At 53.8% G+C, this 17,494-nt stretch overlaps 1 protein-coding gene across 4 annotated transcripts in view; it reads right to left on the bottom strand.

Annotated features, from left to right (window-relative positions):
- Positions 1-17,494, bottom strand: part of SHISA6 (shisa family member 6) — a 284,097-nt gene that overhangs the window by 243,406 nt on the left and 23,197 nt on the right. For all 4 annotated transcript variants that reach the window (XM_058705523.1, XM_058705524.1, XM_058705525.1 and 1 more), the window contains exon 2: positions 15,502-15,662. In XM_058705523.1, coding sequence (XP_058561506.1) covers positions 15,502-15,662 — 161 coding nt within the window. The remainder of the gene's footprint in view (positions 1-15,501; positions 15,663-17,494) is intronic.

The raw sequence follows: 17,494 nt of genomic DNA, 5'->3' as shown, positions 1-17,494 counted from the left end.
GATGGTGATAGTGATGGTGGTGGTGGTGATGATGATGGTGATGGTGGTGATGATGGTGATGAAGATGATGATGATGATGGTGATGAAGATGATGGTGATGGTGATGATGATGGTGATGAAGATGATGGTGATGGTGATGGTGATGATGATGGTGATGATGATGGTGATGATGGTGGTGATGATGATGGTGATGGTGATGGTGGTGATGATGATGGTGGTGGTGGTGATGATGATGGTGATGATGGTGATGAAGATGATGGTGATGGTGATGGTGATGATGATAGTGATGATGGTGGTGGTGATGATGATGGTGATGAAGACGATGGTGGTGGTGATGATGATGGTGGTGATGATAATGAAGATGATGGCAACAGTAATGATGGTGATGATGATAATGGTGATGGAGGCAATGATGGGGATGGTGATGATGATGACGGTGACGATGGTAATGATGACAATGAGAAGGAAGAGGAGGAGGGAGAGAGAGAGAGGGAGGGAGGCAATTGTTAATCATGAAGGACACACAGGTATTATTCACTGTATCATTTAATCACTTCAAAATTCTCCATTGTTGTAAAACTATTCCAAATAAGAAGTTAAGAATAAGCAAATAAACACCAAAGCTGAATCTTTCTCACATCCCCCATCACTACCATCCCTAGTCGAAGCCTTGGTCTCATCCCCAAGATGGTACAGGAGATTCCACCTCCTCCCACGCCTCTTTTCCTCCATGTTTGCCTTCCAGGGTCTCGTCTCAACACAATAGCCAGAGGGATTATGTCAAGCACAAGTCAGATCTTATCAGTCTCCTGCTGACACCCCCACCATGGCTCCCATCCCACCCAGAATGAAACCCAAGACCCCCCCCCCCCCCCCCCCCGCCGCGGCCCACGGTGCCCCAGCTCACTGACCTCCTCCACTGCCGTGTCTCTGCCCTGGCTGTCTCCACACCAGCCACCCTGCTCTTCTCGTTCCCCAGACACACCGGGCACGGTCTCCCCTCTGCCCTGCACACAGCCACTAGTGGCCAGCCAGGTCTCTGCTTCGGTAATGTGACCAGGAACTTAGGTCCCTTCTTCAGATCAGCCTTTTTCCTACCACTTCTAACCCTCTCTACTTTCCTTCCCTGCTCTATTTCTCTCTAAAGCACTTCACATGGCCTGATTGTATGTTTTATGTTTATGGGTTTATTTCCGGTCTCCTATAACGGAATGGAAGCACCCTGAGGCTAGGCACTTCCTTTCGTTCACTCCCACAGCCTCGGTGCCTGGTCCCCACTAAAGGATCAAAATCGTTTCTATGTGAACGAAGGGATCTCTGGAGTCCCACTCTGACCTCCCCTTCCCTTCTTCTCAAGGTGCTGCTATCGGTCTGCAGTGTTTACACCTCTTGCCCTGTGCACCTCTCACCCTAGACCCCCCCCCAAGCCTCCTCTCCAAGCCTCCTCCAGGGTCCAGCCTTGCGCCTTCCCCATCCCCCATCATTAGCCCAACTAACGGAGGAGCCGTATGGCGCCTCCACGCGAGGCACCCCACCCCTACCCACATACCTCCTGTCCCTCAGGGACACAGCCCTTATGTTCAAAGAAAGAGAAAGGCAAGTCCCCTGCTCAGAGCAGCCTTCTCCAAATGGACACAGAGTTCCATTTCCTTCCGGCCTTTTCCCCAGTTCTTCCACCAAGACTGTTTACAGAAAAGCCCCAACCAATCTTGCCAAAGGAACCGGTCACTTCTCGCCTCTGCAAACCACTGGTCCCTTAAGCATCTCTAGCCTCTAGGCTCTGGCCCCCCGTTCACCACCTCCACCCTCCTGGCCCATTTAATCCTGCCCACCCTTTAAGGTACTAGGTGACGCCCGCCCTGACCACAGTGGCCTCCCTCTGAACCTTCTGAGCAGCACGTGGCTTGTTATTCTGCTGGGGCACCTGGATGGCTGATTATCCTTGGACCGTATAGACTTGTCTTCCTGCTCCCGGACGTAAGCCCCTGAGTCGAGGACTGTATCTCATCTATCTTCTCGCTTCCACAGGACCTAATGGAGGGCTTGATGCACAGTGGGTGCCTGATACCTAGACAGACATGGCTCGATGTCCCCTCCTCCGCCTCTGGCCCCCCAATATCCTGTGCTCAGTAGGTGATGGACGTGGACCCCCCCACCACCACTCAGGTGGAGGCTGGGGTCCCCACACCCTGGGAGCTCTCGTCCCTCCCAACCCAGGGGGACCAGGGACGTGAGGCCACCCTCCCCCGAGGCCGGCAACAACGCGTCTTCCCTGCCCTCTTGCTCGTGTCCTCGCTGCACCGAGCGCGTTCTGCCGGTCCCTCCGTTTTGCCAACTCACCGAGGTCATTGTGAATTCTAACCCTGTCCGCAGCGCCTTGTCTTTCTCTCTCCCCTGCACCTCATTTTGGTAACAGCCAGAACACATTCTAAATCCTTCTGCTTCCTGGGTGCGGCAGGTAATTAGTGGGCCAGCTCAGTGACTCTCCCTTCTCCCCCGGCCATATGGTGAGAGCGGGCTCCGTCTGCACCCCCACCCCCACCCCCGACCCCAGGCTGCCTCCCTGGCAGGAAGGGCGTGGGCAGGGTGTCCACTCTGACCAAGCTGGCCAAGTCCCTGAGGTCCCCAGGCAAGATGGGGCCCTGAGGGGTGCAGCTGGTCAGAACGAGGACAGCTCCTCTGGCTTCTGGAAGGCTCTGCTTCCGGGCACACCCCTTCTTAAGGCACTCCTGGGCTGGGAAGAGCTATTCACCACCGCCCTCCAGGACCCCCAGGATCGGAACATGGGGGCTTGGGACTCACTCTCTGAGTGGCACTAAATTCTGAAGTGGGAATAAAAGGGGTCCTGTAACAAGCCTGGCACAGAGAATGGGACAGCGATCCGGTCATTGGGTTTGCCTGAGCTCTGACCCCAGGGGTCACAGAATCCCAAGAGAAAGACAAAGCCCTGTGGTGCTAAGTGAGCTCCGGATGGGGCAGACTGGGCCAGATCCACACCCTGCCCCAGCAGCCCCCAGCAGGTGCTGGCTGCCACTCCTGTTATATTCTCAGAAAGGAAAAACCCTAGAGGTGGCTGGGCGAGCCTCTCCCGAAGCCAAGAACACCCAGGGGCTGCCCCCACCCTACTTAAACGCATCCTGGGGCGAGTGGCTCAGCACTGCCCAAGTGATCTCTGCCTTGGAGGTGAGCGGCTCACATCATGAAAACATGTGCCCTTTGGCGGAGAAAACATCGGCCCCTTCTAGCGTCTTCCACAAACCCCAAGTCTGCATACCGTGCCAAGCAGGAGCCGGCATCGACCCCCGGCCACAGGACGGGTTCCAGGCAGCTGCGAGGGGGCTCCCCGCGTCCCATCTGTACCTCTGATCAGTTTGACTTCAGGGCTTGGGGTGTGGGGTCAGACTGCCTGCACTCAGAGCCCAGACCAGCCCCCTCCTGGCTGTGTGAACTTCCAACGGGATTCTGAAGCCCCTGGGCCTCGGTTTCCCCATCTACAAAGTGGGCATGATAATTGTGACTGCTCCATGGGGCTACTACGAGATTCAAGTAAGTCAGTGCACGGAAAGCGTGTTACCAAGCACCCAGAGTCGTTAATGTCACTGAAGAATGGGCCTCTCTCCGGGCGCCGGGGTGGCTCAGTTGGTTAAGCGCCCGACTTCGGCTCAGGTCATGATCTCACGGTTCGTGGGTTCGAGCCCCACGTCGGGTGTGGGGTCTGCTTGGGATTCTCTCTCTCTGCCCCTCCCCCACTTGTGCTCGCGCTCTCTCTTGCAAAATAAGTAGACTTCAAAAAATAATAATCATAACGCCATAACAACACTTTACAAAAAATGGATGGGGCTCTCAGGTCTCCCCGCACCACGTCCCTCTCCTGGCACACTCAGGTGCCTACCACAGGCCACAGGAGTGCAGGGGTCCAAACACGAGCCTGGGAAACAGCAGGCATGTCTGCCTCTGGATCCGCCCCGGATCTGGATGCAAGGTGCTTTCGATGCAATCCACAAACGGCCGTTTTTCTCTGTTGACACGGAGCGGTGACCTGCAGCCCCCTACCGGGACCAAAGGGACGTTTACCGCGCTGTGCTGTACGCAGGCCAGGCCCCAGGGATGGCGGGTTGAGCTGCACCGAGGCCCCACGGGGCTTGAGAACAGACCTCACCTGGCACACAGGTTCTAATTCTCACTTACAACAGGCAGAGGAGATGTCGCTGTCCCAGCTTACAGACCCGGAAACTGAGGCACGCAGAGGTTAAGTAAAGCGGCCAAGGCCCTACAGCCAGGGGGAGGGCGAGCCGGGGCCGACGCTCTTCACCCAGTTCCCTGACGCTCTGCGAGGGCAGGCCGCCCAGGGTGTGGGGGCGTCACTGGGGCTTGCACCCCCCGGGTCGGTGGTAGCTCAGCTGAGACCTGGGAGGTAAGGGAAGGCGGGCAAGGCGGGGGGAGAGCAGACAGAATATTCCAGAGCACGGAGCAGGGCGTGCCCGGGCAGCCTGAACGGGCTCTGGGGGCCGCAGCTTTGGCTTCGAGAGGGTGGGGGCAGGGGAGCTATTCTGGCTGCACAGCCCAGCGGAGCCAGCTCCCTGAACCCCCAAAGCTGTGGGGAGGGGGTCTCCAGGCCGTGGAGTGGAGGGGGACGGAAGCCAGCGCCCGCCCGGGCTGAGAAGCGGGTGGGAGGAGAGAGGAAGTAGAGGCAGCAGGTGTAGACAACTGTTTTTGCAAAGTTCGGCTGGGCTGTCCGGGGGCGGAGAGGGGGAGGGATGCGGTGGGGAGGGAGGGCTGTCCTCGTGAGTTAAAAGTGGGGAGTGGAGCGCATTACACGCTGGAGGAGCTCGGCTCCTAGAGAAGGAGGGGAGGGGGTGAAGAGCCAGGGCGAGACGCGTCTGGAGACCGGAAATAAACACGATGCGGGCGACCAGCGGAAGGATACGCTTTGCGCCGCAAAATGGGCTTGTGTGATGTGACCTCGGGGTGTCTACACCCCAAGATATCTTGCACCCTGCGGCTGTCATCATCAGGGGATGCCATCCGTCCCTCCCTCCACCTGGTGGGCCGCTTATACACTTAATGAGAACGTTTGTGCCTCATCACCCGGGTGATCAATAACCACCCACCCCCTTCTTCCAAGAACTTCAGGTCCATGGAGAACCCTAGTCTGGCTCTGATGTGGTTAATTCATCAACCCTCATTAGGACCCCTTCCACTGGCTGTAAAATCAGGTTCGAGCAACACCCTGGCCAGAGCTGGAGGAAAGGGAGGGAGACTGGCATTTGCAAAGCACCTCAGGGGCTCACGGTCGTGGGCTGGCCACCAGCTCCCGGACAGCACCCTGGTGAGGGATGTGGCCCTGCTCACACGCCACACAGAAGGCCGCTGTGGCTTTCAGAGCGAGGGTGAGAGCAAGGGTTGACAAACTAGAGCCCCTAGGCCAAGTCCTGCCCACCACCTGTTATTGTAAATGAAGGTTTGTGAGCACCCGGCTAAGCCCGTCATGTACCTGTTACGGTGGCTACTTTCCACGCCATGGCAGAACTGAGCAGTGGCAACAGAGGCTTTATGGCTGCAGAGCCTAAAACATTTACAACCTGGCCCCTTTCAGAAAAAGTTTGCCAAGCCCTGTTGGGAGTGCCCTGGACTGAAACCATTCTACCTCAGGGCCTTTGCACTTGCTACTTGCTATTCCCTCTGCCTAGAATGCTCTTCCTCCAAGTCTCTCCATGGCTGACTCCTGCTTGCCAGTCGGGTACCAGCTCAAATTCACTTCCTAGGACAACGCTGTCAAAAGTGACAACCCCCCCCCCCCCCGCCCGGAGTTCCTCGAAAACATCTCCTGTCTGCTTGTGTCTGAGCATTCAGCACGCTCCAAAGTTATCTACTGGCATACTTCCTGTCTCCTCCAACACAGCATAACCTCCACGAAGGGTTTGTTTTTTTCGTGAATGAAACGTGAACCCAAGTAGACACTCGATACCACTAACATTTGGCTCAATGTGATTTTACGTTTTTTTGGTGGTCATGTAAAAAAAAAAAAAAAAAGAAAGAAAGAAGGAAAGGAAGAAAGAAAGGAAAAGAAACAAAGAAATTCATTGTAAGAATCGATTCTAGTTAATCCAATAGAGTCAAAATACTATCATTTCAACGTGCGTTCCAACAGAAAAAAATCACAGAGATATTTTACATTCTTGTTTCCAAACTAACCATTGGAAGTTTGTGAGGCTCTGAAACACATTTTAATTTCAGTTCTTTTTTTTTTTTTTTTAAGTTTACTTATTTATTTTGAGAGAGAGAGAGACAGAGAGCATGAGCAGGGGAGGGGCTGAGAGAGAGGGAAAGGGAGACAATCCCAAAGCAGCTTCCACACTGTCAGCACAGAGCCTAATGCAGGGCTCGAACCCACAAACCATAAGATCGTGACCTGAGCCAAAACCAAGAATCAGATGCTCAACCGAGCCACCCAGACGCCCCCCAATTTCAGTTCTAAGCGTTCAACAGCCACAGGTGGCCTAGTGGCCAACACATGAGCCCCTGCAGGCTGAAAACAGTGCTCCCCTACGTCAGACGCTGCCCTGACTCCTTTTCCCTCAAATTCATTCACTCCCACAACAGTCCAAGGAGGAAGATGTTATGCCCAACCCCATTTCACAGATGGGAAAATCGAGGCAGTCTGGATCCCCCCCCCCACAACAGTCTGGCCCCATCGTCTATGCTTGTCACCACCCCCCAAACTGCCTTGAATTCTTGGGTGAAGGCACAGTTAACCTGAGTGGTGGAATTTTGCAGAAAGGAGCCAGTATTACGGGAAAATGCATGAAAGCAAGAACACAAACGGGAGAAACAGCTGTGACACAGACTCTGTGGCCATCTCACTGGCCAGAAATCACTCAGCTAGAAGTGTGCCCCACAACCCAGAGGAAAGCAAGAAAGAAGAATACTGGGACGGCCAAAACTGATGTGGAACAGAGGGTAAAACGCAGGTCCCTCCATAAGAAAGGGGAACCACAAGCTTATTACCAAGCTCGGCTGCCTGCTGGCTCTGTCCAGACCATAGAAAGGGCTTGCGGGCTGCTTGAACGGTCCTTTCGGATTTTATCTTCCACCCTTGATGATCTGGGCAGGCTGCCTGCACTATTCACACACCTTACCCTTTCCAGCCTCTGGAACTCCTGGGCATCCTGCAAAACCCGCTCAAGCATGCCAGTCCTTGCAGAACCTCGGGTCCCCCGCTCCCTTCTCTGCTCCCATGCCTGGTGTTGTCCTTGTGAGGATGTCTACATGCCGGTCCACACTTCTTCCGGGGGCGGGGAACCCGCAGGGCTCCGTTCGTGGACCCCCCCACCCCTCCAGGACCCAGGACAACATCGGGTCCATGATAAACTATTTGGGAGGCCAGAGTGACAGTGGATTTTGGCCTGATTACCCCGTGTTTTCCCAACGAGTGAGACCAAAACCAGTTTTACACGCTTCCAAGCTCGGGTCGAGTGTAATGGCAGATTCTTTGCGAGGCATACGTGAAGGACGTCCCGTGGTCCAGGTTCAACGTGATGGGGATATAAGGAAATGTCAGTGAAACAGAAAAGTAAGAGAAGAGGGGCACCCAGCCCAGGTGGCTCCGTCCGTAAAGCGTCTGACTCTTGGATTCAGCTCGGGTTGTGATCTCACGTTTCGTGAGTTCAAGCCCCATGTAGGGCTCTGTGCTGATAGCAAGGATCTTGCTTGGGATTCTCTCTCTCTCTCTCTCTCTCTCTCTAAATAAGTAAACAAACTTAAAAAGAAATAGTAATAGAAGAGCTCAATAGCACAGTGGCTGAAGCCCGCTTGGCTGGGAACCCTCTCTCTCTCTACCAAGGACTGTGTCCATGGCCTTAGGCAAGGTCTCCAGTCTCCCTGTCCTCAATGTTTCCACCTGTGAAATGGGGCAACTATGATACCACCTCACAGGGTCACGCTGAGTAAATGATATAAATGGCATTACGTGGTGCCTGGTGCTTTGTATGAACTCCGTTCTAAGCACTAATTAATGCGACTCGTGTTATCAAGGATTAGTGATGTGCCTTTTCTCCACCGCCAGCCTCGACTCAGCAAACTCTGTGGGTCTCTCAGACCCTGCAAGGAGGGAACAGAGAGAGTGGCTATGTCATGGGGCTGCTGTGGTCAGCCCATGGCCCAGCCTCCGTCATCCCCAGACGCGGACCCACAGAAATGGCTGTTAAGAGTGAGGGAGGGCAAGCTGTGGGGGGAAGGGAGGTAACCCAACATCCGGACAAGGGCCATGAATCTCTGGTGGGGAAAGGCCATGCCAGTCTGCTAGGAGACTGTCAGAAGCACAGGTGTGGGTTTGGAAAGAAATTACTGCCAAGAGAAAACTCAGGAGTGGCAGGGAATGGCCCAGAAGGTCCTCAAAACGAACAGGGCAGTTGAGAACCAGTGATCAGGGAAACCGTGAAAAGGAGCGGAGGCAGAGGGATGCCTGGCAGTTGCCAGGAAGACAGAGAAGGAGAAAGGAAAAGGTACAGGCGGGCGCCTGGGTGGCTCAGGCAGTTAAGCATCCAACTCCGGCTCAGGTCATGATCTCACAGTTCCTGAGTTCGAGCCCCACGTCGGGCTCTGTGCTGACAGTGTCGATCCCGCTTGGGATTCTCTCTCTCTCTCCCTCTCTGTGCTCCTCCCCCACCCCCACCCGTGCTCCTCTTTCAAAAGAAAGAAAGAAAAGGTAGAGGAGAATGGCAGGTGTGGGTGATGATGACAGGACAGTCACAACAGTGAAGGTAGCCACTGAGCCAAAGGTCAGTGCCCTTGAGATACACGGATTATTCCCTTCGGTCATCAATGGCTGTCGGAGGAGGGTGCCAGTTACCTCACTGCAGAGACGTGGGACGGAGGCAACACAGCCTGGGCCCTAGAGCCTGTGACCGGGCAGGGAGGAGTCACGCCAAGCTCTCTCTAGCTGCACACACCACACTTCCAGCTCCAGCGCTGAGGCCCCACCCTTCCACCTCTCCCCTAGGCAACCTCCGTGTGCCTCAGTTTCCCCACAGGCCAAGTCCAGGTTGGCTCAACTGATCTCCCCATCCCCTTAGCGCCCCAAAGTCGTACGAGGCTGTCCTCTCCATCCCCCATAGAACGAGACAGTCCTGTCACCTTGGGGTGGGGAGTGGAGGGGGGGGCGGGCGATCTGAGAAAGAAGAATCCCACTTCCCACCAGGGGCTGAGGTTGACCGGAATTTTCTCAGAGTTCAGGTACATGGTCCAGGTTGGCCGGCTTCGCCCGCAGCCCGAAACCGGCTCTGAGCTTGCCGGAGCTCCCGAGACCTCTCTCTGCACAAGAGTCTTTCTTGACAGACTGGCCATAATGGAGGGGGCCCCTCTGTACCCAGCCAGGGAAGCAAACTCCCAGCCTCCGGCCACACTGAGCCCGGAGGGCTGGGTCGGCCCCAGACAGGAGGACAGAGCCAGACGGGCCTGGTGAAAAGCCTGGGTGCTGGAACCACAGCCTTTGGCTCAGCTCGCCACCGGATGACCAGACTGCCAGGCTAAGTGACCGACTCCCTACTAATTTTATAGAGAAGCCCTTTATGGGGTCTCTGTGGCACGCGGCTCCGTGACGAGCACCTGCACATTGGCTCCTACGTCCATCCGAGCAACCGCATCTTCCTGGTCCAGGGACGCCACAGAGAAGAGAAAGACAGACCCCTTGCCTACGCGGAGCTTACGTCCTGACAGGGACAAAGACAGCTAACCATCGAAGCCACAAATACACGATGCTGGATGGCCTAAGTGCCTGGAAGAAAAGGCAGGGGATGGGCGCAGATGGGGAAGTCAGGGAGGGCCGTGCTGTCTGGGCCTCAGCTGTCACAGCCCAAAGATCTGGTGACGGAAAGCTTCCGGCCAGAGACACAAAACAGGGAAAGACCCCCCAAGGCCAGCACCCACTCGACATGGGGAGGGACAGGGTCTGGGTTCCGGCGGGAGGCGCAGGGGGTCACAGGAGCAGCGAGGGGCCAGGCCGTGCAGGGCTGTGACAAAGCGCCCCTCGGCCAGCCGCCCAGGCTTCATTCCCGGTCTCCACAACCCTTACGCAGTCGCGTCCCCTGGCTCCCTTCGTCTGCCATCACAGCACACAACGTTGACAAGAGGCAGGATGACCGATTGCTCATTTCCCCCAGCTGATGCCACTCCTGGTCAGGGGGGGTGGGAAATTCAAACTTTGGAACCCCAACACGTGGTGTCACCGGCTACCGCGAGAGACAGGTTCCCCGCGCTCCCCCAGCTGCCCCCAGACAGGCTCAGGGGACCTTCAGCTACGGACGCAAGCGCATTTCGCGAAGCCTGGCACTCCCCGACCCCCCAGTCAATTCTGGTATTTGTGCTCATCCCTGCCGCTGCCCAGGCGTCCCCGTCCGAGCTGCAGACCGGCCCCTCCCCCTCTCAGTGCACCCGCTCCTCACTCCCTCCTGCCCTGGAGAGGACGTGTCCCTGCAGCCCGCTAACCTGGGCCAGCGGGGCTCGAAGCTGTGGGTCTTGAGATGCACCCACACTCCACAGCCCTCAAGACGTTCCCCTCGCCTGCCCATCTCCCCCCACCCCACCCGCCAGACCAATTAATCCAGAATCTCTGCGGTGAGGGCCAAGCAGTGGTATTTCCAGAACGGTGCACAGGGTTCCACCGTGCGGCCAGGGCTGAGGCTCGCCGTTGCTGAAGGGATCTTCTTCAGCCTTAGTGTGCTTACACATCGTCTGAAGGGCTCGGTAAAGCGCAGATTCTGATCAGTAGTTCTGGGAAAGGGCCCAAGCTTCTGCACTTCTAACAAACTCCCATGGGAGAGGGTCGCAGCTGCTGCGTGGACCACACAGTGCAGGGCAAAGGCCTGGGGGCACAGCCAGATCTGTGGGGGGAGGGACGGAAACGGGCTTCACCGATTTTCTACGTCCAGAGTCACCCTCCGTTATGAATCTCCCTTTAACGTCAGGGAGGAACTTCTTCTTTTTTTTTTTTTTTTAAATGCTTCTTTATTTTTAAGAGAGAGACAGAACTCAAGCTGGAGAGATGCAGAGAGAGGGGGGGAGGCACAGAATCCGAAGCAGGCTCCAGGCTCCGAGACATCAGCACAGAGCCCGATGCGGGGCTCGAACCTATGAACCGTGAGATCGTGACCTGAGCTGAAGTCGGACGCTTCACCGACTGAGCCACCCAGGCGCCCCTAGTCGGGAAGGGACTTCTGAAAGACTTAGTTATTAAAAGGTTCTTACAGAAGGGAAGAGGAATTTTCTAGTGTGGGAATAGGGGGCCCTATACTTAAGAAACGTTACAGGCCCACCCTCTATTATCAAGTATCTACTGGAATTAAAAGAACTTAGAGGTGCCTGGCTGGCTTATTCAGTAGGGCATGGGAGTCTTGATCTCGGAGTTTTGAGTTCGAGCCTCACGTTGGGTGCAGAGATCACTTAAAAATAAAATCTTTTAAAGAAAATAAATAAGGGTGGTTCCGTCGGTGAAGCGTCCGACTCTCCGTTTCGGCTCAGGTCATGGTCTCACATTTTCATGGGTTCGAGTCCCGCATCGGGCTCTGTGCTGGCAGTGTGGAGCCTGCTTGGGATTCTCTCTCTTCTTCCCTCCCTCGCTCATGCTGTCTCTGTCTCTGTCTCTCTCACAATAAACAAACTTTAAAAGATAAAAATAAGAACTTAAAAGTATCTAATAGAGGACCCAGCGCATAGTAGGTGCTCAGTAAATGGTACCTTGGCTACTCATGCTCTCACTGTATTATTATTAACGCAGGGTACTCCATTTCCTAACCCAACCAAGTACATTCTCTTGGCATCCGAAAACCTGACTGAGTCCTACAAAGCCCTACAAATCTTTTACCCTGAGAGGATGAGCCACAGGCAGGGGCCAAACACAGGAACCTTCATCTGGGGTCCAGGGGCCTTCATCTCAGACACAGTCCCATGGACCCCGCCTGGTCTAAGAACACCAATGTCTTTGTTACTCACATTTTGTTTTTCTAATTTGCCACGAGCTGTGGATATACTTTCGCAGCCCAGTCGCGGCTAATATGGAGTGCGTGCTACCCGTCAAGACCGGTTTAAAAAGTATTCTATTTGGTTGAACTCATTATATCCTTAAAACAACTCTGGGCAGCAGGGGCTGTTCGCCTCAAGGGGCAGACAAGGAAACTTGGAAAGACAAACAACCTGCCAAGGTCACGTACGTAGTAAGTCATAGGGCCAGACAGCAAACAGGGGGGTGTATTTCAGACCCCATGCCTTCCCAGCGCTTCTCAAACTTTACTGGCTAAGTGGTTTCATTAACATGCAGGCTCTCCTGGGGCACCTGGGTGGCTCAGTCGGTTGAGCATCCGACTTCGGCTCAGGTCACGATCTCACGGTTATGGGTTCAAGCCCCGCGTCAAGCTCTGTGTTGACAGCTCAGAGCCTGGAGCCCACTTCGGGTTCTGTGTCTCCCTCTCTCTCTGCCCCTCCCCTGCTCACGCGCGCGCTCTCTCTCTCTCTCAAAAATAAATAAACACTTAAAAAAATAATAAAAAATGTAGATTCTCCTTCAGCAGGCGATCGGGAGCCTGAGACACTGCATTTGCACCAAACCCCCTGGCCATGCTGACACGGCTGGCCCACGGACCGCGCTTCGAGGAGCAAAACTGCTCACATGCTCTGATACGGCCACCACTGTACTCTTCCGATCAGTGGTTTGTTGACTCGACAGTGGCAAAAATCACAGGAAATCTCCGCTTGGAACACTTCGGTAAAATTCTGTTTCAACTCCTACTCAAACTGCAATATTCTGCGGCAAAGGATATCATCAGTCATTTTGGAAAAGCGGGTTGTGTCCGTTATGAGCTACAGGCATTGAGGGTCATGAAATTGCTTTCGAATTTAAGTGTTACCGCTACCGAGAGCACTCTCTGGACCAGGGAAACAATTCCCATCTCTCAAGGCCAAGTGAAGAGTTCCACTTTGAAAAATACAGGGTGGGATTTCTCCAAACACACAAGGGGATCCCCCAACTGTAAGCTTTCCTCCTGGGATTAGCGGGAGAGGATATATGCAGAAACCAGAAGAAAATGACAAATCTTCCCTGCCCGGCGAAACGCATTTAAGAGGAAAGCGGGACCGTCCACTTAATCAGTCTGGACTCAGTGGCTGGGAAGAAGCAGGCTGGTGAATGAGACAGAGAAAATCAGAGTGGGGTGAGGTAAACTGCCAGGGGTGTTCTGGATACTGGCGTGACCCGGAGTTCCAGGATGGCAAACGAGGTCCTGGAGAAACCTGACCTCAAACCATGAGTCTTTGGGGAAACAAAAATACCCTCCTCAAAGCTAGACGTGATACCAAGGTTAGATTAAACAGCGATCGGTGAAGAGAAGGCTTGGTTAGGACTGTACCTTTAGGCAATTCCCACCACCCAGCGATTCTCGAACTTTGCTCCACGATCGAATCACCCGACAAGACTTCAACACTCAGCGACCGGCCTCTCACACTTAGGCCACACTCCCACGTCAATTAGATCACAATCTCCGGGGGGTGGGAACCAGGTACCCCTCATCGTGAGAGCTCCCCAGGTAATGCCAATGGGCAGCCAAGTTTGAGAACCAGTATCTTCACTTATAAAACAAGGAATCCATCCGGACCAATGGTCTCTTCACCCGATTTGCGTGTGAGAATCACCGCGGGAAGGATTTTGAAAGTAATGATGCCAGCAGCTTCCCTAAGGAATTCAGGTTAATTTGTGGGGCGTGGGCACCGGCATTTTTAAGAGCTTCTAGGTGATCCTAATATCCAGCTAGAACTACTGGTCCAGATGTTTTTGCCAAGATTCCTTCTACTGCCTACATTTTAAGCATCTACGATGGATATCAAGGCTAAAAATGCCATCTTAGACTTTTTGCAAAAGTAGAGTTCTCATCTTTACTTTTAAATCAGGGATTTCTAACTTTGCAAGCGTCCACATCGTATTCAAAATGCTGGATGAATACATAGGTGTGTGTGCGTATATATATATATACATAATGAATAGTTCTGAAGGAGAACGTCCTTAACTTTCATCAGATTCTCAAGAGACTGAACTCTCTTACCTTAAAGGCAAGGATGTGATTTCTGATTTAACAAACGTAGCGAAGTTCAAGAATGAACGGAAAATAAACTGACCCTGGCAGCACATTTTGAATTTGCAACATACCTACTGCCCCCTAGCGCCTGTATATCTTTATTGCAGGTGAAGTTCAGACCAAACATCCCATCCTCTGGAAAGCCATAGGGGGAGAGACATCCAGATTTCTGATCCAAGTGTCAACGTGGAAGCTGTGTTGCAGACCGGGGTCAGCGCGAGGCTGTCCGGTCACGATCACGATGAGAAATGACTTGCCCAGCTGCACTTGTAAAGAGACTATCCAACCAGATACTTCGGACTCATGAGCCCAGCTGGGTTCATTAGGATTTCTGGGTTTTCTAGTCCTGACACTTCTAGCCTTGGTTTGGAGCCCGGCTTTCTTTCTCCCCATGTGTCCTTGGGAAAATTACTGAACCTTTCTGTTCTTCAGACAAAATGGGGACAACAGAAGTACTTTTCAGACTGCTGTGAAGAATAAGAAAATACACGTAAGGGGCGCCTGGGTGGCGCAGTCGGTTAAGCGTCCGACTTCAGCCAGGTCACGATCTCGCGGTCCGTGAGTTCGAGCCCCGCGTCGGGCTCTGGGCTGATGGCTCGGAGCCTGGAGCCTGTTTCCGATTCTGTGTCTCCCTCTCTCTCTGCCCCTCCCCCGTTCATGCTCTGTCTCTCTCTGTCCCAAAAATAAATAAAAAACGTTGAAAATACACGTAAAATGCTCAGCCTATCAGTTGGCCCAGAACAAGGCCCCTGAATAAATGTGAGTTATATGACTGTATCGGTGGTATTTTATTAGTAGTAACATCTTACTGACGGTGCGCACGTCACTAAATTTCATTGAGCTTCCTTCGTTGATCCATATGACAAGGAAAATACACCCCACTTAGTTTCCTTCATGGGGTTACAGCAATGACCACCATGATACGGCAACTGTCACATATCCGGGGAATCTACCAGGCACAGGGAAAAGTCACCCCATAATACAGACATAATCCCTACCCTCTGAGACTCCAGTAGTTGAAATCTCTGCAAATGACCGTAGCAATTTCTCGTCACATACCTGGCATCCTGGACAAGGTAAACCTTCTCGCCACATGGGCAAGTGGGTGACCACACTCTACCACGCCCACCACAAGCTGCCTTTCAGGCAAGAGAAGATGCGGCCGCTCACGCAATCACGGATGCCCTGGATCACTGCTCTCCTCCAGTCCTGACGCGTCAGTCCCTCCCCAGGAGACGGTCCCAGGACTCATCCGCAAGCCCGCCTGCCCAGTAGAGTCTCCCACGGCACACGTACTGCCACCTGCCCCACCGGGACAACACATCACCGAAACCTCTCACCAGCCCCCAGCAAAGACACAAGGTGATCAGCGCTCGCTTACCTGGAGTCTGCTTGGCCGTACGCACGGGGGTGTAGTGGTTTTTGGAGGACGATCTGACCGGTGTGTTCTCTTTGGGAGAGGTATTGATAGCTGAGATAGTTTCTCTTTCACAGTGTGCTATGGGGATTGGTCCCTGTTGTCTTAAGATGTCGGCCAGAGCCCTAAACAAGGAGGAGATCACACAGTGAGATTCAAGAAGCAAGTATACACAACCACAGAGGGAACTGGCTTGCTTTCATGGGCCCTTTGATGCACAGAGTTATGGGAGGAGACACAGACACAGTATTCGGTCCTCAGTCGTCCGAGCTGTGTCTGCTGCTGGTCCTGGGGGGACCCCTATCCCTAACCCTAACCCTAACCGTAACCTTAACCCTAACCCAGGTAGAGGTCACCATGCCTGGGCGGTATCGGCACTAAAAGGCAGTGATTATGGTTTCTGTCTTTATTTCCCATGAGCCCTTTCAGACTACCAGCTCCTCAAACACCCCCTTATGCCAGGCAGATATCTGTACCCCTGGTCAGTACGATGCCACCGCAGGAAAGGGCTGGCATCAGTGGCCTCATCTGCAGGAGCAGGTTATGCATAACAGGGGCGCAATCGCCCCGCTGAAACAGACACACCGGCTAGCACAGACGTTATACTGGTGACCCAGCACATAGCTCCCGCCATCTGAGAAAGGGGTGACTTAACTGTAAAGACGGGCCGTGTAGGTAACAGGGTAAGTATCAGACCACACGAGCCGTGCAGACCATGATCACAACGGGAGCCCAGAGGAGGCAACGATTACACACACACACGGGAAAATACACAAACACAGAGAGGAAGAAACGGGGATACACAGCTCCCCTTCCGCAGGAGACCCGGCCATCCCGAGACAGCAGCTTTTATCTACTCAAAACATCCCTCGGACGACCGAATGTGCGTTCATGGAGGACCCAGCGTGCGTCAGTTGCTGCCGAGACACGGGTAAATAGGACACAGTCCCTGTCGCCTAACGGCTCACAATTTAGGGGAAATCGCTCCCCCACCTGGTTTCAAACAGGACTGGCTCTGTGGGTGTGCTGTGTGGCATGTGGCCGTGACCACTGCTGACGGAAAACAGAGACAGGCAGGGATGAATCGTCTGCGGACGCAAAGGTGAGTGTGGATACGTTTCAAGAGACCACCATGTAGAGAATGCCATTTTAGGGCCACGTCCCCAGTTCTGAGTGCATCCCTGTTTCGTACAAGCCAGGCAAAGGCTTTTCCATCCACCCGGGGTGTCCCTGGGGCCTCTACGCCTCCCCCGGCCCACCCCAGTCCTCCCCAAGGCTTCATTCACACTGGGCCTCCAGAGCCCGGCACTCCGATCCCTTGCAAAGTGACAACCACATCAGTCTAAAACTGTGTCTCAGCGTGAACTGCTGTCTTCCATTATGCCTCCTCTGACATGCTGAACCTTCCGAGGAAAAGAGCATCAACCTGGCAATCTTATCATTTACTGGCGTTTATATAGCAATTTCAGATGTTCCAAACGCTTGCCCCTGGCTGGCATTCTCTTCTCTCAGGCTGTAAAGGGAGGAGCAGACACGTGTCACTGCCCTCGTTCGCTTGGGTGGACCAAGCAGAGGGAGAACACAGAGGCTCATTCGCCTGGTGAAGGAAGTTCAGGCCGACCCGGGGTCTGGGTCAGGGACCTGAGATTCAGGGTGTGGGGAGAAGAAGCAAGCACCGACCTAAAAGGTCAAGAGATTTGCGTTCTAATCCCAGATGAGCTCTTAAAACTTCCAGCAGATCTGCTGACCTCTAAAACCAACATTTAATCTTTTCTCCCCCATTTGCAAAACAAAAGGGTTTAAAGGAACATGGCCCTTCTAATTAGACCCCTTCTCATTCCAAAATGTTATATTTTCGGTATGTTTATAACCACACGTCCACGCAGGTCCTCTCGATTCCTTCATTGCTCTGGTTATCAAAGACACTTTCCTACCACGTTTCCATGGTAAGGAAACC

Source organism: Neofelis nebulosa, chromosome 16 (genome assembly GCF_028018385.1).
Source record: "Neofelis nebulosa isolate mNeoNeb1 chromosome 16, mNeoNeb1.pri, whole genome shotgun sequence".
NCBI classification, from domain to species: Eukaryota; Metazoa; Chordata; class Mammalia; order Carnivora; family Felidae; genus Neofelis; species Neofelis nebulosa.
Note: the sequence above shows the minus strand (reverse complement) of the source record. Positions and strands in the feature narration are given on the sequence as shown.